Below are 25080 nucleotides of genomic sequence, written 5' to 3'. Positions count from 1 at the left end.
GACTGTGATACATGATGCAGAAATTTCTAAACTCAGTAAGTTAAGGGATCCTACCTTTGACTAGTGTACATTTAGTATTACATGCCAACCATTTAAATATAGAGTTAACATTGTAATACACAGCCAAGCCATATCCATCATCTGTTTTTTTTCAGCTGTAATTGGCTCCTCTTAGAAGATCATAAAGAATAGGGGACCCGTTTCGGTGATGTCCATGAAACATATTAGAAGACATGGAATGGGATTGTCTTACAGTAGAATTTAACTCAGCTAAATGCTCTTTATATCATATTTTATATTTTTCTGAGTAGCAATGACAAATATTTCTCTTTATAGGGCTGGGAATAATATAGCTGTCATTACCAATAATGGAAGCTTCATTAGCACGCTCTCTATGCAGCTATATGTAGTAAGTATTTCTCACCTAAGGCTGGAGTATTGTTTTCTATACTAGAATTCTCTGAATTTTTATGGTCAATATTAAAGGGAATCTGTCAGTTGGATTAACCCCCCTAATCTGTCTATATGGGCATCCAGGTCATGGAAAACTGAATAAAAGGTTATCTTGATATCTGCAATCCAATGTGTTATTCTTGAGATATCCACCTTTTTCTTTATATGTAAATGAGTTGATAAGATCTATGGGCGGGACACAGATGTCCTGAAGAGTCTAACTCCAAATCTTATTTTAAATGACAAGGGGCATTTCCATAGTGAGACATGCAGACCAGAAGAGCAGACTGTCAGTCATTATATAGTACATTAGTAATGCCCCCTTTCATTTAAAATAAGCTCTGGAGGTAGATTCTTAACAGCTCATAAACATATTTAAAAAAAAATTGTGGATTTCTCTGGAATAAGGCATTGGATGGCAAATATCAAGGTAGCATTTTATTCAGCTTTCTATAACCATCATGCCAATATAGGCGGCTCAGGAACGTTGATTCTACTGACAGATTCCCTTTAATATATTATTATCATTTTATCTCAATTAGTACAATTATTAATGTGAATGAGGAATGTATCTTTGATATGCTCACAGGCTTACAGGTTTTGCCATTGTTTGCAATTGTATTAATTTATTTCCTTGACATTATTATACACCTCTGAAGATAAATCATGTTGCCATTTTTATTTAATCATTGTGATTCAATTTTTTTTTCTTGCTTGTATAGAATAAGAATGCCTAAATAAAATATTTCATTACATGTCCTGACAAAAAAAAAATCTGGTTACCAATTAGTCACTTGAAACGTGGCTACTTATAAGCTACATTATCGACTGCAAGCCATTGTAAAGAAATGGAACTAAACACATTGTCACTGTAATGCATCAATATTAGAAATGTATATTGTCCTATAATAGATTTCAGTTTCATTCATGTATATTTCTTTCAGGATGAATTGTATAGCAGACCTCTTGTCATTCCTCCAACAGGAATCAAAATAAACACTACAGTCTATGTAGAAGTAAGGGCAACCAACTTAACACAAAAGTAAGGAAACACTTTACATAATATTGTGAATCCTGCTATGTTTTTATTGATAAACACTTATTACTATAGGTTGGTACCAAAAAATATATTTTTTTTAAATTAATTTTCAGTGTCAATTGAGAAAAAAAACAAATGCGCAATTGTTTGCATAAAAAATAAGTATTTTCATCATATTTGTTATGCATGCTTATATACTGTATATACGTATTAGGAATTGATATTGCTATCTCTTTGTTAAGTGGAGACATAGTAGCAAGCACACAAACAAAGTACTGTCCACAATTGTGGCCTTCATTTATATTGGCCTCAGACAACTTTATTCTTTTTCAAGTGAACCTGTCAGCTGATTCATGGTGCCCAAACCTTGGACACTTCTTACATGATTGCAGCCAGAAATGTATTTCTCTGAAGTACTCTGGCATTTCAGAGAAAATATAGTTGGAAGATCTAGATGAAGATCATAGCTGGAGACAAGACTTGTCCAGCCCAACCCTGGCTGGCTTTTTTCAACACCATTGTTGGTGATTGACAGGTCTCTCGCTCTCATAGAAACTTGTCAATTACCTCTACCAACCTGTAATACTTATAAATTAGTAAGTGCTACAACACTGTGTTCCTAACACATTTGTACCCAAAACACCACTGACCTAAAAATGTCTAAAAAACTAAAACAATTTGGATGTAGACTATCTCATCTTTCATTACAGACTTTAAAATAAAGGTGGACAAAGACATTATATATTACTGAAAATGATAGTTGGCACAAAAATTGGCCATAGACATTAGTTAAAGTTGATTAATGGTAATGTAATGTTGAACTATAGCTGACGTTGACCATTACAGTTGTTAAAGTGGTCATACATGTCCGACTATGTTGCTCAAGTTATTGTCAATGTATTGCTGGAAATAATAATTGATGTAAAAGGATGAAGGATCTTTCAAGTGAATGAATCACTTTTCACTAAATAATCATTCGTGCATCAGCCGTATAACCCAAAAAGCTAGCTAAAATAATCATATGCTGCTAAATTTCATTTGTTATGGTTGACATCAACCATTATAATTAACTTCAGTCTAGTATGTATGGGCACCTTAACATTTAGTTGCAATGTTTTTACAAAAAAAAGAATAGTGAAATATTGCTGAAACGCATTAAAAACTGTATGTAAAAACAGACTTTAATCTCATTCACAAATGCAATATTCTAGTTGGTCTGCATTTTTCATTAGTATTTGTGAGCCAAATCTATAAAGAGAAACCTCTTTCAATACTTTCAATAACAGTCATAAGCCTTCCATTTATGGAGTCTGTCAGTAGAGATGAGCGTTATTCTACTCGAACTGTTCGCCAATCTCAAATTCGAGCTGTTTTGGGCGGTGTTCGAGCCGTTCGGCGAACACGAACATTTGAGAAAAATTCGGCTGTTCGAGGTTATGTTCGATAACTGTTCGTGCACCAAAATCATAACTGGATTTTTTCTCAGTAATGATGAAAATTAATGTTAATACGCAGTTTGAGTGTACAGTGGGGTGGGGGGAGGGGCAGGGGATGGATCTCTGCAGGAACAATGAAGATCTCCATTTTTTTTTTCTCTTTCCCGCATTTACAGTGGGGAGGTGCAATCTGTCAGCCTATCAGCAGCGCACACACGGAGTGAAGTGCTTTTTTTCACACAAGCAAGGGCATGTGTCATTGGCAGTGTATGTCACATGTCCTTGCCCTATAAGACCAAGCCATTTTCCCCATCGCCACCATTTTCTCACTGCTGCAGCTGCGTGTTAGACGGCACCGCTGTTGCTGTGTGCGCTATACCTTGTTAATTTCAAGCCAATTTTCGCACAAATCTACAGATAGCTTGGGAGTAGGGAATAGTTGTGATTGCAGTCCTTTTAAGGACTAGGTTACAGCATTTCCTACGACTTTTATCAGGCAGGTCTGTGCTCTTAAATAGATAGATTGTGGGAGTAAAGACTAATTGTAATTGGAGTCCTTTTCAGGACTAGGTTACATCAGTTCCTATCAGTTTTTGCCAGGCAGGTCTGTGCCAGTGCTGTGCAAGTTTTTTTCACAGCATTTGGCTGAATCTAGCAAAGCTAATCCTTTTTGGCCTATTGCAGAGTGTGTTAGTCAGTGGAGTAGCCTATCTGTGTTGCAAGATATACCACCTGTGTATAGAATACCAATTTTTTTACTGCACCTAGTGAAGTAAAATCTTTTGGGCATAGCATCATTCTATTAGTCCATCTATACTGACCTCCATCAGGTTGCAAATTGAATATAATTTTTTTCTGCATCTAGCTCTGAAAAAAATATTGGGCTTCTAGCTGTGTGTGGGACTTGTTGTATTAGTCCATCCATACTGACCTCCATCAGGTTGCAAACTGAATATATTTTTTTCTGCATCTACCTCTGAAAAAATATTGGGCTTCTAGCTGTGTGTGGGACTTGTTCTATTAATCCATCTATACAGACCTCCATCAGGTTGCAAACTGAATATATTTTTTTCTGCATCTACCTCTGAAAAAATATGTGGCCTTCTAGCAGTGTGTGGGACTTTCTCTATTAGTCCATCTATACTGACCTCCATCAGGTTGCAAACTGAATATAATTTTTTTCTGCATCTATCTCTGAAAAAATATTTGGCCTTCTAGCAGTGTGTGGGACTTTCTCTATTAGTCCATCTATACTGACCTCCATCAGGTTGCAAATTAAAAATAATTTTTAACTGCATCTACAGTACCTCTGAAAAAATATTTGGGCTTCTAGCTGTGTGTGGGACTTGTTCTATTAGTCCATCTATACTGACCTCCATCAGGTTGCAAATTGAAAATAATTTTTATCTGCATCTAGCTCTGAAAAAATATTTGGCCTTCTAGCAGTGTGTGGGACTTTCTCTATTAGTCCATCTATACTGACCTCCATCAGGTTGCAAATTGAAGATAATTTTTATCTGCATCTAGCTCTGAAAAAATATTTGGCCTTCTAGCAGTGTGTGGGACTTTCTCTATTAGTCCATCCATACTGACCAACATCAGGTTGCAAATTAAAAATAATTTTTATCTGCATCTAGCTCTGAAAAAATATTTGGCCTTCTAGCAGTGTGTGGGACTTTCTCTATTAGTCCATCTATACTGACCTCCATCAGGTTGCAAATTAAAAATAATTTTTATCTGCATCTACCTCTGAAAAAATATTTGGGCTTCTAGCTGTGTGTGGGACTTGTTCTATTAATCCATCTATACAGACCTCCATCAGGTTGCAAACTGAATATAATTTTTTTCTGCATCTAGCTCTGAAAAAATATTTGGCCTTCTAGCAGTGTGTGGGACTTGTTCTATTAGTCCACCTATACTGACCTCCATCAGGTTGCAAATTCAAAATAATTTTTTGTCTGCATCTAGCTCTGAAAAAATATTTGGCCTTCTAGCAGTGTGTGGGACTTTCTCTATTAGTCCATCTATTCTTACCTCCATCATGTTGCAAACTGAATATATTTTTTTTCTGCATCTACCTCTGAAAAAAAATTGGGCTTGTAGCTGTGTGTGGGACTTGTTCTATTAATCCATCTATACAGACCTCCATCAGGTTGCAAACTGAATAAAAAATTTTTCTGCATCTACCTCTGAAAAAATATTTGGGCTTCTAGCTGTGTGTGGGACTTGTTCTATTAGTCCACCTATACTGACCTCCATCAGGTTGCAAATTCAAAATAATTTTTTTTCTGCATCTAGCTCTGAAAAAATATTTGGCCTTCTAGCAGTGTGTGGGACTTTCTCTATTAGTCCATCTATTCTGACCTCCATCATGTTGCAAACTGAATATATTTTTTTTCTGCATCTACCTCTGAAAAAAAATTGGGCTTGTAGCTGTGTGTGGGACTTGTTCTATTAATCCATCTATACAGACCTCCATCAGGTTGCAAACTGAATAAAAAATTTTTCTGCATCTACCTCTGAAAAAATATTTGGGCTTCTAGCTGTGTGTGGGACTTGTTCTATTACTCCATCTATACTGACCTCCATCAGGTTGCAAACTGAATATATTTTTTTCTGCATCTACTTCTGAAAAAATATTGGGCTTCTAGCTGTGTGTGGGACTTGTTGTATTAGTCCATCTATACTGACCTCCATCAGGTTGCAAATTAAAAATAATTTTTATCTGCATCTACCTCTGAAAAAATATTTGGGCTTCTAGCTGTGTGTGGGACTTGTTCTATTAATCCATCTATACAGACCTCCATCAGGTTGCAAACTGAATATAATTTTTTTCTGCATCTAGCTCTGAAAAAATTTTTGGCCTTCTAGCAGTGTGTGGGACTTGTTCTATTAGTCCACCTATACTGACCTCCATCAGGTTGCAAATTCAAAATAATTTTTTGTCTGCATCTAGCTCTGAAAAAATATTTGGCCTTCTAGCAGTGTGTGGGACTTTTTCTATTAGTCCATCTATACTGACCTCCATCAGGTTGCAAACTGAATATATTTTTTTTCTGCATCTACCTCTGAAAAAATATTGGGCTTGTAGCTGTGTGTGGGACTTGTTCTATTAATCCATCTATACAGACCTCCATCAGGTTGCAAACTGAATAAAAAAAATTTCTGCATCTACCTCTGAAAAAATATTTGGGCTTCTAGCTGTGTGTGGGACTTGTTCTATTAGTCCATCTATACTGACCTCCATCAGGTTGCAAATTGAATATAATTTTTTTCTGCATCTAACCCAGCCAATAGTTTTGGCCTAATACCACAGTTTGGCCACTCAGCTCTGCTCGGTTCCCATCCATTGTTTTTTTGTGCAAACAACTCCAGAGTTGTGAATTAGTTAACCACCAAAATGAATGGAAAAAGGCCTGCTGCTGGTGGAAAGGGGAATAGGCGTGTTGGGAAGGGGAAAAAAGGTTGTATCCGTGGGGTAGGTGTTAAAGCAACAGTAACATCTGCAGAAGAAAGACCATCTTCCAGCCAAACTAAAATGTCTACTTCTTTTAGCGGACAATGTGATAAGATCCCTTTCTTATGGCCACGCCAATCGCTACAAATTCCAGATGAGGCACAAAAACAGCAGGTGCTTCAACAGATATCAAGTGCTCCTTTAAGTGGGCTCTCCTCCACATCAACTTCAACATCACAAATACTCCAGTCCTCAAAGTGTCACCCCAATCGCACTTGCTTCCTCACAGCTCCCAAATCTCCAGCTGCCCGTCTGAGTATGAGGTAGAACAGATGGTTGAGTCTGCAGAGCTGTTTACTCATACTATAGCCTGGGAATCAGAGGTCGACTCCAGCGCTTCTGTGAATCCAGACGAGGAAATGATCTGCACTGATGCCCAGAATCTTTATGAGTCGGATCCAGGACCAGACGCAGAAGGTTCTGACCATAATGTAGACCCTCATTCCCAAACTGTAACTCCTGTTGGTGGAGACAATGAGGAAGACGATGATAAGACTCAAATACCTGATTGGAGCGACAACTTTAGTTTTTTGTCAGGGAAGGAACAGGTTGGCTCTGAGGACGACGGGTGTGATAACGCACAGGGTGATGATGATGAGGTTGGAGATCCCACTTACTGTCAACCCACAGTCAGCCAAGAGATGAGGTCAGCAGAGGAGGTGGAGGAAGATGCTAGTGACGACGAGGTCAGGTTGCGCCTTCCTGGACAGAGACGTAGTACTGGAAGCACGTCAACAACTGCATCCTCAAACACAACTCTGCCTCTCACCACAAGTCGTGGTGGCTCTTCAGGTCGCATGGGTGCTAAGCCTTGCATAGCCTGGGCATTTTTTCAGATCGATAAAGATGACCCAACTCGTGTTATCTGTAACATTTGTCAGCAAAAGCTAAGTAGAGGCCAAAAAATACATAGTTTGAGTACTTCATGCATGAACCGGCACATGGACATGAAGCATAAGTTGCAGTGGGAAGCTCAGCGTGCTACAATGCGGCCTAGCCAGCCGGGCCAACCACCGTCTGCCATAGCTTGTGCATCCGCGGCCTCTTCATCCTCTGTGACTGGGGGGACAGCAGTCACACCTGTTTTGGGGCGCAGACCTGCCACCTCTTTACCCGCAACAGCCAGCGTGATTGGCAGGTCATCATTTTCTTTGGAGGTGGTAACACCAGCTGGTGTTGAGCGCTGTCCGACATCGATAGCACCACCTTTGGATCAAGGCAACCTAACATGTCCGCCTGCATCTTCCTCACAGACCGGCAGTTTGCCGGGGACACCCTTATCAACCCCATCTAAGCACAATAGCCAGCCCTCGGTCCCTCAGATGTGGACAAGTAAAAGACGATTTCCTCCTAGTCATGAGAAAGCTAAGAGGTTGAATTTCACCATCTGCAAGCTCTTGGCTACAGAAATGCTGCCTTTCTGCCTGGTGGACACAGAGGATTTTCGAGACCATATGTCCGTCGCAGTGCCCCAGTACCAGATGCCCAGTCGGCACTACTTCTCAAAGAAAGGTGTGCCTGCGCTCCACCAGCATGTCGCACACAACATCACCGCTTCTTTGAGAAACTCTGTGTGTGACAGGGTGCATTTCAGCACAGACACTTGGACGAGTAGGTATGGACAGGGGCGTTACATGTCGCTGACTGGGCACTGGGTAACTATGGTGACAGCAGGACAAGGGGCTGCTGTCCAAGTCTTGCCGTCCCCACGAGTTGTGCGTCAATCCTCTTTATGTCAAAGTTCCTCCACTGCTTCTGCCTCCTCAACCTCCTCTCGGTCTTCCACCTGCATCCAAAGCCTGTCTGGTCATGCCACAAGCTTTCTAACTGCGCAGAAGGGATCCTGCACACCTCCTTACTATGCTGGCAGTAGGGCTCAACGTCATCAGGCGGTTTTTACATTGAAATGTCTGGGAAATGTGAGTCACACAGCTGAGGAGTTGTGGTCAGCTCTGGAGAACCAATTTCATGAATGGTTGTCTCCACTGGACCTGAAACCAGGGAAGGCCGTGTGCGACAATGCTGCAAACCTGGGTGCGGCCCTTCGCCGGGGAATGTCACACACGTGCCTTGTATGGCTCACGTGTTGAACCTGGTTGTCCAGCAATTTTTAGCCCACTATCCCAGACTAGATGGCCTTCTGCAGAGGGCACGGTCGCTGTGTGCTCACTTCCGCCATTCACATCCCGCAGCTCAGCGACTTACATCTCTACAGAAGTCGTTGGCCTGCAACTTCACCGGCTAAAATGCGATGTGCCTACCCGGTGGAATTCAACTCTGCACATGTTGCAGCGACTGTGGCAGCACCGACAAGCCCTGGTGCAATACGTTCTGACGTATAGCCTGGGCCAACGAGATTCAGAGGTGGGGCAAATCACGCTGGAGGAGTGGTCTCAGATCAGGGACCTATGCACCCTTCTGCACAGTTTTGAAATGGCGACGAAGATGTTTAGTGCTGACGATGCCATTATCAGCATGACTATTCCGGTGATTTACATGCTGGAGCACATGTTAAACAGAATTCGGAGTCAGGTGGTGGCACAAGAGGAGGTGGAGGAAGCAGAGGAGGAGGAGTTGTATGCGGAAGGGCTAACATCTGCAAGGTCCAGACGGTCGGCAGCACCAAGGCGGCAGGCATGTGAGGGTGGGGGAGATGGTTTTACCAGGGCGCATGGTAGCAGCCAAACTAGTGAGGAAGGTGCAGGAGCCCAGGAAGAAGTGGAGGACGAACTGATGGAAGACTCATCAGATGAGGGAGACCTTGATCACATTTCTGTTGTGCGAGGTTGGGGGGAGAGGACAGAGGAAGGAAGCATGATTGTTTCCTCGCCACCAACACAACAGGGACTTGGTGCTCCTGGATGCGCAACACACATGAGTGCCTTCTTGCTGCACTACCTGCAACATGACCTTCGAATTGTGAGAATTAGAAATAATCCTGACTACTGGGTTGCCACACTGTTAGATCCCCGGTACAAAAGTAAATTTGCAGAAATTATTCCTGCCATAGAAAGGGATGCACGCATGCAGGAGTATCAGCAGAGACTGTTGCAGAATCTTACATGTGCTTTTCCACAAAATACCAGTGGTGCACGTAGTGAATCTCACAGTTCCAACTTGCCAACCGTGGGACCGTCAAGTGTTCAGCAATCAAACCGTAACAGAACCACAGTATCTGCTGGTGACATCAATTTTGCGGAATCATTTCACCACTTTTTTAGCCCATCCTTTGCAAGGCCACAGGAGACAAGAAGTCTGACACATAGTCAACGCCTAGAGGCGATGGTACAGGAGTATCTCCAAGTAAACATTGAAGCCATGACTGTGTCACTGGACCCTTGCTCTTTTTGGGCTTCCAATCTGGATAAATGGCCGGAGCTAGCCACTTATGCCTTGGAGATCTTGTCATGCCCCGCAGCCAGCGTTCTGTCTGAACGTGTGTTCAGCGCTGCTGGTGGTGTGCTGACAGATAAGCGCACGCGGCTCTCCACTGATAATGTAGACAGACTCACGTTCATAAAGATGAACAAATCATGGATCCGAAATGACTTTTCTACCCCTGTGTCATCCTGGGGAGAGTAAAAGCTTGATGATTGGTTAAAATCACCCTACCAACCGTTTTAAGCTTTCAAATTACTAATCATGTTTATCTGTATCTTGACTGGAAAATAATTTGGGCTTTGTAGCAGTGTGCAGCACTGATCCTATTAGGCCATCTATACTAAAGCTTCACCAGATTTAAAATTAATAATAATTTTTAGCTGCATCTAGCCCGGAAAATAATTTTGGGGCTCCGAGATGTGCAAGACACATAAGTGCCTTCTTGCTGCACTACCTGCAGCATGACCCTCATATTGTCAGAATTCGAAGTAATCATGACTACTGGGTTGCCACACTCTTAGATCCCCCAAACTTTTCGATCAACCTTTTCATTTTAATAAAGACCAAAAAAATGGTCATTTTTGAAATTATAAGCATTAGCAGATTGTTAGAAACTGAAATCAAACAGTTTTCAACTCAAAACTTTATTCTAGGTGATGTTACATTTTCACATAGGACCCCTTGTTCGAAAGGAGCTTCTGAACTCTCTCGTCCATTGAATTTGTCAGGTTTTGGATGGTTTCTGCTTCAATTGTTTTGCATGAGGACAGAATACCCTCCCAGAGCTGTTGCTTAGATGTGAACTGCCTCCCGCCATCATAGACACTCCTTTTAATGATGCTCCAAAGGTTCTGAATGGGGTAGAGGTCAGGGGAGCATGGGGGTCACACCATAAGTTTGTCCCCTTTTATGCCCATATCAGCCAGAGATGCAGATGTTTTATGTGCAGCATGAGATGGTGCATTATCATGCAAAAAAATGATCTTGCTGTGAAATACACGGTTCTTCTTCTTGAACCATGGCAGGAAGTGCTGTTTGAGAAAATCCACATACATTATGGAGTTCATCTTTAGCGCCTTCAGGGATCCTAAAGGGGCCGACAATCTCTCTCCCCATGATTCCAGCCCAAAACAATACTCCACCTCCTCCTTGTTGGCGCTGTAGCCGTGTTTGCGTGGGGTGTCCATCAACCAGCCATCCTCCACTCCATCCATCTGGACCATCGAGCGCTGCACGGCACTCATCCGTGAACAAAACAGTTTTGAAATCAGTCTTCATGTAATGTTTGGCCCACTGGAGCCATTTCTGCTTGTGTGAAGTGGATAGAGGAGGTCGACAGGATGGCGTATGCACAGCTGCAAACCTCTTAAGGACCCTGCATCTTGTTGTTCGGGGGACGTTGGAGGCACCAGCAGCTTCAAAAACTTGTCTGCTGCTATGACAAGGCTTTTTTGCCCCTGCTCTTTCAACCTGATGTAATTGCCTGTAGGAAAGAGTCCTCAATTTGCCCTTATCAGCACGCACACGTGTGTACTGTGAATCAGCTACATACTTCTTGATTGCCAAGACACTTCATCCTGATCATCGCACAATGTTGATTGTAGTCATGCCTTGACCTAAACACTCCACAATTTGTTGCTTCTCAGCAGCCGACACATCCTTTTTCTTTCCCATTTTGGCAGAAAATGTAGGCTGCTTAATAATGTGAGACAGCCTTCTTAAGTAGTCTTGCCTTTCATTGGACACACCTGCCAAACTAATTAGCACAGGTGTCTGCAATTGCTTACAGTGATATAAAGAGCCCTGACACACATCACCATCAATGAGTTTAACTGACAAACAAACAAATTCTTCCCTTATCACTCCTAAACACTTTTTGCATAATAATTTGGAACACAGTGTACATGTGCTTTTCCACAAAACACCAGTGGTTCACGTAGTGAATCTTACAGTTCTAACTTGCCAACCGTGGTCTGTATGGAGTTGTTCAGTAAAGGGCCCAAAATTAAGATAACATAGATGGGAGAGGTCTCTATGAATAGGAATTCCTAAGTATTTGATACCCTGTGAGGGCCAGGCAAAGGGAAAGCTGGACTGGATGGAATCCTATATGGATTTGGGGAGGGAGACATCGAGGGCCTCAGACTTCGCTGCATTGATTTTAAAATTTGACCATGTAACAAAGTGATCTATTTCAGCCATAACAGCATGGATGGATATATGTGATTGAGTGATATATACTAGGACATCATCAGCAAATAGAGAGCACTTGTACTCGGTGCCTCCCACCTCAATCCACCTAATATTGGGGTTATGGCGAATTGATGAGAGCAGGTGCTCCGTCACTAGGATGTATAAGAGAGGGGACAGAGAACATCCCTGCCTTGTCCCATTGGTGATTGCGAAAGGTGATGAAAATGTTCTGACGCGCCCCCTGGGCCTTGGGACACCCGGAGCCGGACCCTTTTTGGTGGATGCTGGTGGTTGTAGTCTCCGTGGCGGCGACCAGGTTCCGTGGCTCAGGGCGGTCAAACCAGTGGCGGAACTATTTATGTGGTTTTGATGTTTAAATGTCCGACTACGCCACCCGTGGATTGCGGTCAGAGTGAACCGCCGCTCCAGGGCAGACCGCTGAGGCTGGTGTTGTGGGTGCAGCAGAGCGTAGCATAACTCCCCACGGGAGGAGTATAGCCTCAGGGCAGTGTATGCGGGGGATGGGGGTGATGGTGCAGGGCAGCAGCAGTAACGACACGGAGTCAGTGATGCAGTCCAGGGCCTTTACTCACAGTTCTTATTATCCAGACCACGTCTGCAGGTAACGGCTGCCCACGTCGTACTGTGCTCACCAGGTGAGGGGCTCAGACAACTCCCAGATAACTTTGGAGCGCTTCACAGGACCCCCTTTGTGTGTCCTTTGTCTGGCCTTTCTTACCAACCCTTCTGTCCGGCTGCCTCGGGCCTCCTCTTGGTAAACTTGGCGGCAGTTTCCCTGACCCTATGTGGTGCATTCCTAGCGGGTGTAGCGAGGGGCTGCGCCACATAAAATGTCACAGCCTCCTGTTTCTAGCTGAGGGTCGTTTCCTGCCTCCACTAGTTTCGGGGACCGGTCTCCCCCTTTGGCCTGACCCCTCCACGCAGGTGGATTCGGGCGTGCGGTGGCAACTCGCCCGTCCGCACCCCTGGGATCCCTTCGTTCCTCGTTCCTGGAGCCTTCTCCGCTCCTCTTCCTTCCTTCTCCCTCTTCCAGGCCTGGGCCTCTGTTACTAGGCCCGCCTCCGGAGCAGAGCTCATGCAGAGCCCCTGCTCCCTGCCACTTCTGCTCAGACTTCTCTGCACTGAACTAAGATGGTGCCCACCTTTTATACTCCCTTCTCAATGCACCCAGGAACTGCTTCCTCCCTGCTCCTGCACTACAGGGTTACCCTTCCTCAGTGTTCCCTCCCCCCACTCCAGCCAGGGACAGGGACTGTCGTGCCCATCTCAGGGGCATATTGGTCGCCCTGCCCCACGGCAATGTGGTGTAATGCATGCAGGTGTCGGGTCCTGATCCACACTACATCCTTACCTGAGAGTGAGATATCACACCTCTGGGTGAGGTGCAATACCTCTGTAGCAACCGAGCCCTCAGGGTGCTACAGTTCCATTTATCTTCAGCCTAGGTGACGTATTGCGATACAGGGCCGTGATTTTGGCTATAAAAGGGTCCCCTAGACCCCTACCCCAAGCTTTTTAAGAGAATCATATATGGCGTGCCAGGAGACTCTATGGAATGCTTTCTCAGCATCCAACGAGAGTATCTAATTACAAATTTTTAACTGCATCTAGCCCAGGAAATACTTTGTGCCTAGTAGCAGTGTCTGCTAGTCAGCGGATTATCCCGGCTGTTAAGCAAGCTACACCACCCGTAGTTTGGACACTTAATTTTTTCAAAGGAAATGCTTCGGGACCACGGGATACTCAGTGAAGAGCATCAGGAGGCACCCCAAGGCATAGGGGCTGGTACTGGCAGTAGGATGCCTTGCGGTGGACAGCTGAGCTCGATCCTTATAAAAGCTTTTTAACTTCAGCAGCTTTAGTGGACGCTACTGGAGCTGGAATTACGCGGCTGCTGGCATGAGACTTGCCCTCCAATAGATCCTTGTAAATGGATAAAAAGTGGATTCATTCAAATTAGAGAGACAATTTAAATTAAAAAGCTTAGAGCTGCCTCCACCACAGGGGGGCTCGCTCGACCCACCAGCGGACAGGCACCAGTATTGGGAGAGGGGGGCTGGCCGTCAGGGTTCACCGCGGCTCTGGCACAAACCCGGCGACGCGGAGGTGGCACGGGCAGGAGCGGACTGAACGTGTCGGCTTCTCACTTTTTGGATTTTAGAAGGGCATGACATGCCTATATCTGTGTCTCCCCCTCCTTTTACTCCTCCACCTCTTTTCTTTTCGCATGACTATATGTACTTGTCACTTTTCCATGTGTTAGTTGTGTCTTCTGAGCAGTTTGTCAGCTTTTGGACACCTTTGAAGGTGTTTTCTATGTGTTTCTATGTGTTTTTGTTTGCCTGCCATTGGTTTTAACGGTGTTCGAAGGTGTTCGACGAACAGTTCAACGAACAGTTCGGCGAACACACGGGTGTTCGACGAACCGAACCGAACTCGAACACTACGGGGTTGGCTCAACACTATCTGTCAGTTTCTTTATCTTTTAACAATCAACTTTTTGGGCAGCACCAACCACAGACCCCCAGACACTGTTCAGAAATTCAGAGAGGTGTACTGATTTCCTTCATCCTAAATCTCCACTAAGGAACGACTCACAAGTTCTCAATAGGGTTTAGGTCAGGTGAGGAAGAGGGCCATGTAAATATTCTTACACCTTTAAAGGGAACCTGTCACGTGAAAAAATGCTATTAACCTGCAGATATTGGGTTAATCTGCAGATTAATAGCGTTCTGAACCTGCCAGCACCTGCACTTAAATCCCCACTGCCGGGACGAAATTAACTTTATTCCTCCTGGCAGCATTCGTGTTTCAGTCACAGAGGTGGAGCCAGCGTGGGTTCAGTCACCGCTCTGTGTATAGAGTTTGGCAGCTGTAACCGTACTGACCGCCCTTAGTACTGACTGACAGCAGCTCATCATTTGGGCCAGCTGTCAGTTCGTAAAAGTCCGATCTATGAAAATATAAAGTAAATTATTCGGATCAGTAAATGGCGCAGCAAGAAAAAAAATCAAAATGTCAGAATTACATTTTTATGGCCACCGCATCATTGCAATAAAATGCAATAAGAGCAGATCAAAACATTGCATCTACACAAAAATGGTATCAGTGTCAACATCAGCTCAGGGCTCAAAAAATAAGCCCTCACACAGACCCATATGCCGAAATTGAAAACATTATGGCTCTCTGAATATGGCGACAAAAGCTACATTTTTTTCTTTCAAATTTCCATTTTTTTTCTCCACTTACATAAAAAAAATTATGCATGTTTGGTATCTGCGTATTTTCTTTTGCTATGTCATTGTGCTTGAAATTTTTTCCCACTTTTTTGTCAGTACATCACATGATAAAATTCTAAAGTACAGTTTGTCCTGCAAAAAAACAATCCCTCATATGGCGATATTGATGGAAAAATAAAAAAGTTATGGCTCTTGGACGAAGGGGAGTAAACAACGAGCAAGAAAAAAATTTCTAAGGATGAAGGGTTTAAATCTCTTTTTTGTCACATTTTGCCGGAGAAGAACAAGCTGCTGAATAATTATGCACATCTTAATAAACGGTGTTAATGTCCTTTGGCCGCACCCTCTCTCATTATACTAATGCAGATCACCTGATCTTCTAGCAAATAAGCATACAAGTTTATACAGCTTAAAGTTGGAAAATATGCATAAAAATGTTGATATCGTCCAAATACTCACTTGCTTAAGAATTGTGCACACAGTGGCTATGTGCACTCACAGTTTTTCAAGGAGTTTTTGAAGGAAAAAAAAAGAGATAACTCTTCATATCCTCCTCAAATATATAAAACTCCTCAAAAACTTGGAAGTTCTGCTCAGTTTCCTCTTAAAAACACTCAGCAAAAAGACTCTGTGTGAACATATCCAGTGTATATGTTTAACCCCTTTACAGCCCATGACGTATTAATATGCGTCTGTGCCCTGGGACTTAAGAGCCTGACCCGTATTAGTACGTCATGGCGATCGCGCGCGCACACAGGCTTTGCGGGCGCGATCGCCGCCGGGTGTCAGCTGACTGTCACAGCTGACACCCGATACTATGTACAGGGAGTGGTGCCGCACCACTCCCGGCACATTAACCCCCGCAATTCAGCAATCAAAGTCGATTGCAGCATTGCGGTGGCAAGGGGAGGTGATTGCAATACTCACCTCCTCTTCCGGCCTCCAGCGCTGTCTGCCGCGGCTTCCCGGGTGTTGCCATGACGACCCGATGTCATCATGACTACATCCAGGTCACCAGACAGCAGGAAGATTGTTTGCTCATGCGCAGTGCATGAGCAAACAATCGTCTCACTGTGCAGCACTGACTGCCTGCATAGCACAGGGATCGTGCTCCATCCCTATGCTTTGCAGGCGATCAGAATAAAAAAAGTGAAAGTCCCATAGTGGAACAAAGTAAAAAAGTGTAAAAACTCTCAGAAAGTGAAAAAAAAAAATAAATTGTAAAAATATTTAAAAAAAATAAATAAAATAATCCACCAAAAATAAAAATATAATGTACCCATCAATAAATACACTGTGTTCCAAATTATTATGCAAATAATATTTTCTCAGATTTTCCCAAATTACCTAAATGAATTGCAGTCATTGTAATTTTCCAGTCAAATAACTATTAGAGTACAATTGAAAGGTTTTTGTACAAACTGCCTATGATAACAGTATATTTTTAAAATAATAAAAAACTCAAACTGCACTCAAAATGCATGTTCCAAATTATTATGCACAGCAGAGTTTTCAACATTTTCATTTTAATAAAGAACAAAAAAATTGTCATTTTTTAAATTATAAGCATTAGCAGGTTATTAAAAACTGAAATCAAACAGTTTTCAACTCAAAACTTTATTCTAGGTGATGTTACATTTGCACATAGAACCGCTTGTTCGAAAGGAGCTTCTGAACTCTCTCGTCCATTGAATTTGTCAGGTTTTGGATGGTTTCTGCTTTAATTGTTTTGCATGAGGGCAGAATACCCTGCCAGAGCTGTTGCTTAGATGTGATCTGCCTCCCGCCATCATAGACACTCCTTTTGATGATGCTCCAGAGGTTCTCAATGGGGTTGAGGTCAGGGGAGCATGGGTGCCACACCATAAGTTTGTCCCCTTTTATGCCCATATCAGCCAGAGATGCAGATGTGTTATGTGCAGCATGAGACGGGGCATTATCATGCATGAAATGATCTCGATGGTCCAGATGGATGGAGTGGAGGATGGCTGGTTGATGGACACCCCATGCAAACATGGGTACGGCGCTAACAAGGAGGAGGTGGAGTAATGTTTTGGGCTGGAATCATGGGGAGAGAGATTGTCAGCCCTTTTAGGATCCCTGAAGGGGTAAAGATGAACTCCATAATGTATGTTGAGTTTCTCAAACAGCACTTCCTTCCATGGTTCAAGAAGAAGAACCATGCATTCCGCAACAAGATCATTTTCATGCATGATAATGCCCCGTCTCATGCTGCACATAACACATCTGCATCTCTGGCTGCTATGGGCATAAAAGGGGACAAACTTATGGTGTGGCACCCATGCTCCCCTGACCTCAACCCCATTGTGAACCTCTGGAGCATCATCAAAAGGAGTGTCTATGATGGCGGGAGGCAGTTCACATCTAAGCAACAGCTGTGGGAGGGTATTCTGTCCTCATGCAAAACAATTGAAGCAGAAACCATCCAAAACCTGACAAATTCAATGGACGAGAGAGTTCAGAAGCTCCTTTCGAACAAGCGGTCCTATGTGCAAATGTAACATCACCTAGAATAAAGTTTTGAGTTGAAAACTGTTTGATTTCAGTTTGTAATAACCTGCTAATGCTTATAATTTCAAAAATGACCATTTTTTTGTTCTTTATTAAAATGAAAAGGTTGAAAACTCTGCTGTGCATAATAATTTGGAACATGCATTTTGAGTGCAGTTTGAGTTTTTTATTTTTTTAGAAATATACTGTTATCATAGGCAGTTTGTACAAAAACCTTTCAATTGTACTCTAATAGTTATTTGACTGGAAAATTACAATGACTGCAATTCATATAGGTAATTTGGGAAAATCTGAGAAAATATTATTTGCATAATAATTTGGAACACAGTGTATTATTATGAGAAAAAAAACAAAAAAACAATTAAAGTACACATATTGGGAATCGCTGCATCCAGAACGACCAGACCTATAAAAATTTCCCACTAGTTAAAACCTTCAGTGTACACGGTAAAAAAATAAAATAAAAAACAAAGCAAAAAACAATGCTTTATCATCATACCGCCAAGCAAAAAATGTAATAACACACGATCAAAAAGACGAGTATAAATAAAAATGGTACCACTGAAAACATCATCTTGTCCCGCAAAAAACAAGCCACCATACATCTCCATCATTCAAAAAATCAAAAAGTTATAGCTCTCAGAATAAAGCGATGGAAAAAAATAATTTTTTCTATAAAATGGCTTTTATTGTGTAAAAGCGCCAAAACATAGAAAAACAATATAAATGTGGTACCACTGTAAACGTACTAACCCGAAGAATAAAGCTACCATATCAATTTCACCACACGCGGAGTAGAATAAAAAAATTAAAAAAAAAACAATTCCTGAATTGTTGGTTTTTGTTTTTTCTGCTTCCCAAAGCTGGAATAGAAAGCGATCAAAAAATGTCATATCCCTGAAAATGGCACCAATAAAAACGTCAACTTGTCCCGCAAAAAACAAGCCATCACTTGACTCTGTCGACCAAAATATGGAAAAATTATAGCTCTCAAAATATGGCGATGCAAAAACTAGATTTTACAAAATATGTGTCTTTTAGTGTGTGACAGCTGTCAATCATAAAAACCCGATATCATTCTGGTATCTCTGTAGTCGCACCGACCCGAAGAATAGGGTCGTCTAATCACTTATACCGCACGAGGAACGGGGTAAAAAATAAATGCTAGGGCTGGGGTTGGGGTTAGGGTTATGCTAATGTTAGGGTTGCGGTCAGGTTTGGGTTAGGGTTGGGGTTAGGGTTGTTGTTTTTTTTATAAAAAAAAAAAAAAAATGACGATATGGCAACTCGTGTTGAACGCAAGTGCTCGCTACTTGAGTTTGCATAGGGTGCTCGGGTATGCATTGAGTATCGCAGGTGCTCGAGTCTCCGCCCCATATGCCTCGCGGCCAAAAAAACCTAGCATTGATTGCCTGCCATGCTCGAGCGATCCCCGCATGTTTTTTTTTGGGTGTCTAATAACCGTGAAACATACGGGCGGGGACTCGAGCATTTCACTTGAGCACCAATCATGCATGGTGCATACCTGAGTACCCGATGCAAACTCAAGTAGCGAGCACTTGCGCTCAAGACTAATGACAACTTATTCAATATGATGATCTAATGTCATCAAATTCTGTGTTCAAAATGTTCACTATACCCCTTGATAAAATTCTTGAGGGGTGTAGTTTCCAAAATGGGGTCACTTGTGGGGGGGTTTCAACTATTTAGGCACATCAGGGGCTCTTCAAACGCGACATGGCGTCCGCTCTCGATTCCAGCCAGTTTTGCGTTCAAAAAGTCACACAGTGCTCCTTCCCTTCTGAACTCTGCCGTGCGCCCAAACACTGTATTTTCCCCACATATGGGGTATTGGCGTACTCAGAAGAAATTGCACAAAAGTTTTTGCGGTCCATTTTCTCCTCTTACCCTTGTGAAAATAAAAAAATTGGGGCTAAAACATCATTGTTGTGGAAAAAGTTAGATTTTTTTATTTTCACAGCTCCATGTTATAAACTTCTGTAAAGGACTTGGGGGTTCAGGGTGCTCACCACACATCTAGATAAGTTCCCTGAGGGGTCTAGTTTCCAAAGTGGTGTCACTTGTGGGGGGGTTTCCACTATTTAGGCACATCAGGGGCACATCCGCTAATTATTCAAGCAAATTTTATAATCAAAAAGTCAAATGGCGCTCCTTCCCTTTCGAACCCTGCCTCGCGCTCAAACAGTGGTTCTACTTACTCAGGAGAAATTGAACAACAAACTGAATGGTGCAATTTCTCCAGTTACCCTTATTAAAATGAAAAAGTGGGGGCTGAAAAACATTTTTGTGGGAAAAATGTGAAAATTTTATTTTTACGACTCAATGTTATAAACTTCTGTGAAGCACCTGGGGGTTCAAGGTGCTCACCACACATCTAGATAAGTTCCCTGAGGGGTCTAGTTTCCAAAATGGTGTCACTTGTGAGGGGTTTCCACTGTTTAGGCACATTAGGGGCTCCCCAAATGCAACATGGCATCCGCTAATTATTCAAGCAAATTTTACATTCAAAAATTCAAATGGTGCTCCGTCCCTTCCGAACCCTGCCGTGCGCCCAAACAGTGGTTTTCCCCCACATATGGGGTATCTGCTTACTCAGGAGAAATTGAACAACAAACTGCATGGTGCAATTTCTCCTGTTACCCTTATGAAAATGCAAAAGTGGGGGCTGAAAAACATTTTTGTGGGAAAAATGTGAAAATTTTATTTTTATGGCTCAATGTTATAAACTTCTGTGAAGCACCTGGGGGTTCAAGGTGCTCACCACACATCTAGGTAAGTTCCCTGAGGGGTCTAGTTTCCAAAATGGTGTCACTTGTGGGGGGTTTCCACTGTTTAGGAACATCAGGGGCTCCCCAAACGCAACATGGCGTCCGCTAATTATTCAAGCAAATTTTACATTCAAAAAGTCAAATGGCGCTCCTTCCCTTCCGAACCCTGCCGTGCGCCCAAACAGTGGTTTTCCCCCATGTATGGGGTATCTGCTTACTCAGGAGAAGTTGCTCAACAAATTTTGGGGTCCATTTTTTCCTGTTACCCCTGCGAAAAAAAAAAAAATTGGGTCTAAACTAACATTTTTGTGAAAAAAATTAAATGTTAATTTTTGTGAAAAAAGTTACATGTTAATTTTTTTCTTCCACATTCCAAAAATTCCTGTGAAGCACCTGAAGGGTTAATAAAGTTCTTGAATGTGGTTTTGAGCAACTTGAGGGGTGCAGTTTTTAGAATGGTGTATTTTCTCTCATAAAGACCCCTCAAAGTGACTTTAAATATGATGTGGTCCCTAAAAAAATTGTTTTGTAAATTTTGTTGGAAAAATGAGAAATCGCTGGTCAACTTTTAACCCTTATAGCTCCCCAATAAAAAAAAATTTTGGTTCCAAAATTGTGCTGATGTAAAGTAGACATGTGGGAAATGTTATTTATTAACTATTTTGTGTTACATATCTCTCTGATTTAAGGGCATAAAAATTCAAATTTTAAAAATTGCTAAATTTTCAAAATTTTCACCAAATTTCCATTTTTTTCACAAATAAACGCAAGTGATAACAAAGAAATTTTACCATAATCATGAAGTACAATATGTCACGAAAAAACATTCTCAGAATCAGGGGGATCCGTTGAAGCATTCCAGAGTAATTACCTCATAAAGTGACAGTGGTCAGAATTGTAAAAATTGGCCTGGTCATTAACGTGCAAACCACCTTGGGTGGTAAAGGGGTTAAAATAGTCCATTATACACTAGAAGAAAATAGTATAAGATAAAAAAGTAATATTACACAAATTGCAAAAAGCATTTACATATATTCTCTTTTGGCAGGTTCAATGTTTTGCTGGATCAATGTTATGCATCTGTATCACCATACCCAACTAATTCAACTAAATATGACCTGTTTGTTGGGTAAGAACAGTTAGTATTTTCCTTCTTTTTAGCAATTTCAAAATGCTGTAAAGTTGACTAATGCTCAAAATCCATGTAAAGATTCTCTCATAGTGTCCAGTGAACATTTCAATATGTTCCCCGCTATTTAAACAAGACTTCTTATGTTGTCTGGAATGTTTTATCCTTGCTCACTGAATATGTATAGTATTGTGAATTATGAGTGATATCACTTTTAATGCTTAATGCACAAATTTGAAAAATGTAGCATTTGCCTCTTCCAAACCCTTACTATTTCAGTAACAATTTCCCTTTTTGCATCTAATTATTGTAGCCTAGTTCTTGTTAGCTCCAAGCATAGGTTCACATTTTCATTATTAGAAGAATAGTGCATGCATAAACCTCTACATTGCCAATGTATCAATATTTTAAAATATAATGTTGGAATAATATCCAAAAAATAGTTTGAATCCGGAATACCCAATGCTCTGCTGTGGTTTATGGGATAACAGAGCACAAACTGCCCTGAATTCACTTTTTCTGAATTAAAGAGAATCTGTCAGCATGTTTTTGTTCTTTAATCTGAGAGCAGCATGATGTAAGGGCAGGAACCCTGATTCTAGTGATGTATCACTTATAAACCTTTGTGCTGTAGTTTCAATACAATCAGCAGCAGAAGATTATCAATAGAGGACTAGGTCTCACATGCAGGCCAATCAGACCAATCGACTCTCTTTTATGCCTCTCAAACTCAAAATATTAAGGTATGTTTCGAGATCTCAAGGAAATCATTACAGCCTTGTATGGCATACTAGATAAGAATTCTGCTTTATTAGCATATGTAGGCACTTTAAATAGGTTCACAGACAAAGGAAAAGTTCCCTCCGAACTATGAGCCAGTAGGAACTTTAGGGGTCTGAATAGAAAGGTGAAACTTCCCCACCCATCAGTGTTATTGGATCACCATTACACAGAAGTTATAAGACAAGATGGATAAGACAGACACAAAATGGATTTTGATCTTTCTCTGATCTCTCACAATTTATACACAGTTCAGAATTCTGACCACTGCTACAGCAGAGAAAATTTTTTTCCCATCCCTCTGCTGAGTATTGGGTAAAACATGTTAGGGGGATATGTGTTGTATGTTTAAGTTTTATACAATCACTATTTGCTGATCTATCATTGGATGACACCCCAGGGTGTCATCTACAGTGCTGGTCAAAAGTATTGGCACCCCTGCAATTCTGTCAGATAATACTCAGTTTCTTCCTGAAAATGATTGCAATCACAAATTCTTTGGTATTATTCTCTTCATTTAATTTGCTTGCAAGGAAAAAACACAAAAAAAAATGAAGCAAAAATCAAATCATTGATCATTTCACACAAAACTCCAAAAAAGGGACGGACAAAAGTATTGGCACCCTCAGCCTAATACTTGGTTGCACAACCTTTAGCCAAAATAACTGTGAACAACCGCTTCCGGTAACCATCAATGAGTTTCTTACAATGCTCTGCTGGAATTGTAGACCATTCTTCTTTGGCAAACTGCTCCAGGTCCCTGATATTTGAAGGGTGCCTTCTCCAAACTGCCATTTTGAGATCTCTCCACAGGTGTTCTATGGGATTTAGGTCTGGACTCATTGCTGGCCACCTTAGAAGTCTCCAGTGCTTTCTCTAAAACCATTTTATAGTGCTTTTAGAAGTGTGTTTTGGGTGATTGTCCTGCTGGAAGACCCATGACCTCTGAGGGAGACCCAGCTTTCTCACACTGGGCCCTACATTATGCTGCAAAATTTGTTGGTAGTCTTCAGACTTCATAATGTCATGCACACGGTCAAGCAGTCCAGTGCCAGAGGTAGCAAAGCAACCCCAAAACATCAGGGAACCTCCGCCATGTTTGACCGTAGGGACCGTGTTCTTTTCTTTGAATGCCTCTTTTTTTTCCTGTACACTCTATGTTGATGCTTTTTCCCAAACAGCTCTACTTTTGTCTCATCTGACCAGAGAACATTCTTCCAAAACGTTTTAGGCTTTCTCAGGTAAGTTTTGGCAAACTCCAGCCTGGCTTTTTTATGTCTCGGGGTAAGAAGTGGGGTCTTCCTGGATATCCTACCATACAGTCCCTTTTCATTCAGATGTCGACGGATAGTACGGGTTGACACTGTTGTACCCTCGGACTGCAGGGCAGCTTGAACTTGTTTGGATGTTAGTCGAGGTTCTTTATCCACCATCCGCACAATCTTGCGTTGAAATCTCTCGTCAATTTTTCTTTTCTGTCCACATCTAGGGAGGTTAGCCACAGTGCCATGGGCTTTAAACTTCTTGATGACACTGCACACGGAAGACACAGGAACATTCAGGTCTTTGGAGATGGACTTGTAGCCTTGAGATTGCTCATGCTTCCTCACAATTTGGTTTCTCAAGTCCTCAGACAGTTCTTTGGTCTTCTTTCTTTTCTCCATGCTCAATGTGGTACACACAAGGACACAGGACAGAAGTTGAGTCAACTTTAATCCATGTTAACTGGCTGCAAGTGTGATTTAGTTATTGCCAACACCTGTTAGGTGCAAAAGGTAAGTTACAGGTGCTGTTAATTACACGAATTAGAGAAGCATCACATGATTTTTCAAAGGGTGCCAATACTTTTGTCCACCCCTTTTTTAGGTTTAGTGTGGAATTCTATCCAATTTGGCTTTAGGACAATTCTTTTTGTGTTTTTTTCATTGAAGACAAATTAAATGAAGAGAATAATACCAAGGAATTTGTGATTGCAATCATTTTCAGGAAGAAACTGAGTATTATCTGACAGAATTGCAGGGGTGCCAATACTTTTGGCCAGCACTGTATAATATTACAGATAAGCAGTTGCTACTGAACAGAATCTAAACAAATATAATTTTCTATTAGAGCAAATATGAATTATTTTATTTACACCCTATTCAATGCATATATTTTAACAATGTAAATTAATTATTAAAGGTTAAGTTTTATGAACTACCAATGAGGGGTCATATCTAGTGGGGCTTTGACATTTTAGGCATTTAGAACATGTATGTCACGCAACAGATTTCGGGTGACCAGGGACCAGGGGCTCCTACCCTGACCCTAACACAAGGGGGCGCCCTAGCTTGCCCTATTCACCGGGATACCTCTGAAGGTGAGCATGCCGGGGCCTCCACCCTAGCCCTAACTCCTGAGTAAGCCCTCCAGCTGTTCTCTCCCCCCCACCCAGAGAAGGGGGCGCTACTGTGCACCGTAGTACACCAACCAGACAAACAGGGTTACACAGAGCGAGGGAAACAGAAAATTAACAGAGGAAAGCATCGGGGTGTGAAGGTTGGGGAATACACCAAAAATGGAGAAAATAGA

General features: G+C 41.9%; 1 protein-coding gene across 1 annotated transcript in view; it reads left to right on the top strand.

The window, feature by feature from the left end:
* Nucleotides 1-25080, top strand: part of LOC141245881 (zona pellucida-like domain-containing protein 1) — a 101737-nt gene that overhangs the window by 57077 nt on the left and 19580 nt on the right. Inside the window, exons 5-7 of the mRNA XM_073669090.1 lie at nucleotides 337-409; nucleotides 1398-1495; nucleotides 21649-21729. Of these exons, the coding sequence (XP_073525191.1) occupies nucleotides 337-409; nucleotides 1398-1495; nucleotides 21649-21729 (252 nt within the window). The remainder of the gene's footprint in view (nucleotides 1-336; nucleotides 410-1397; nucleotides 1496-21648; nucleotides 21730-25080) is intronic.

This window comes from Phyllobates terribilis, unplaced genomic scaffold (genome assembly GCF_046119375.1).
Source record: "Phyllobates terribilis strain yellow unplaced genomic scaffold, ASM4611937v1 Scaffold_2__4_contigs__length_985480577, whole genome shotgun sequence".
NCBI classification, from domain to species: domain Eukaryota; kingdom Metazoa; phylum Chordata; class Amphibia; order Anura; family Dendrobatidae; genus Phyllobates; species Phyllobates terribilis.
The sequence above is the reverse complement of the archived record's forward strand: the minus strand, read 5'-3'. Positions and strand labels throughout refer to the sequence as shown.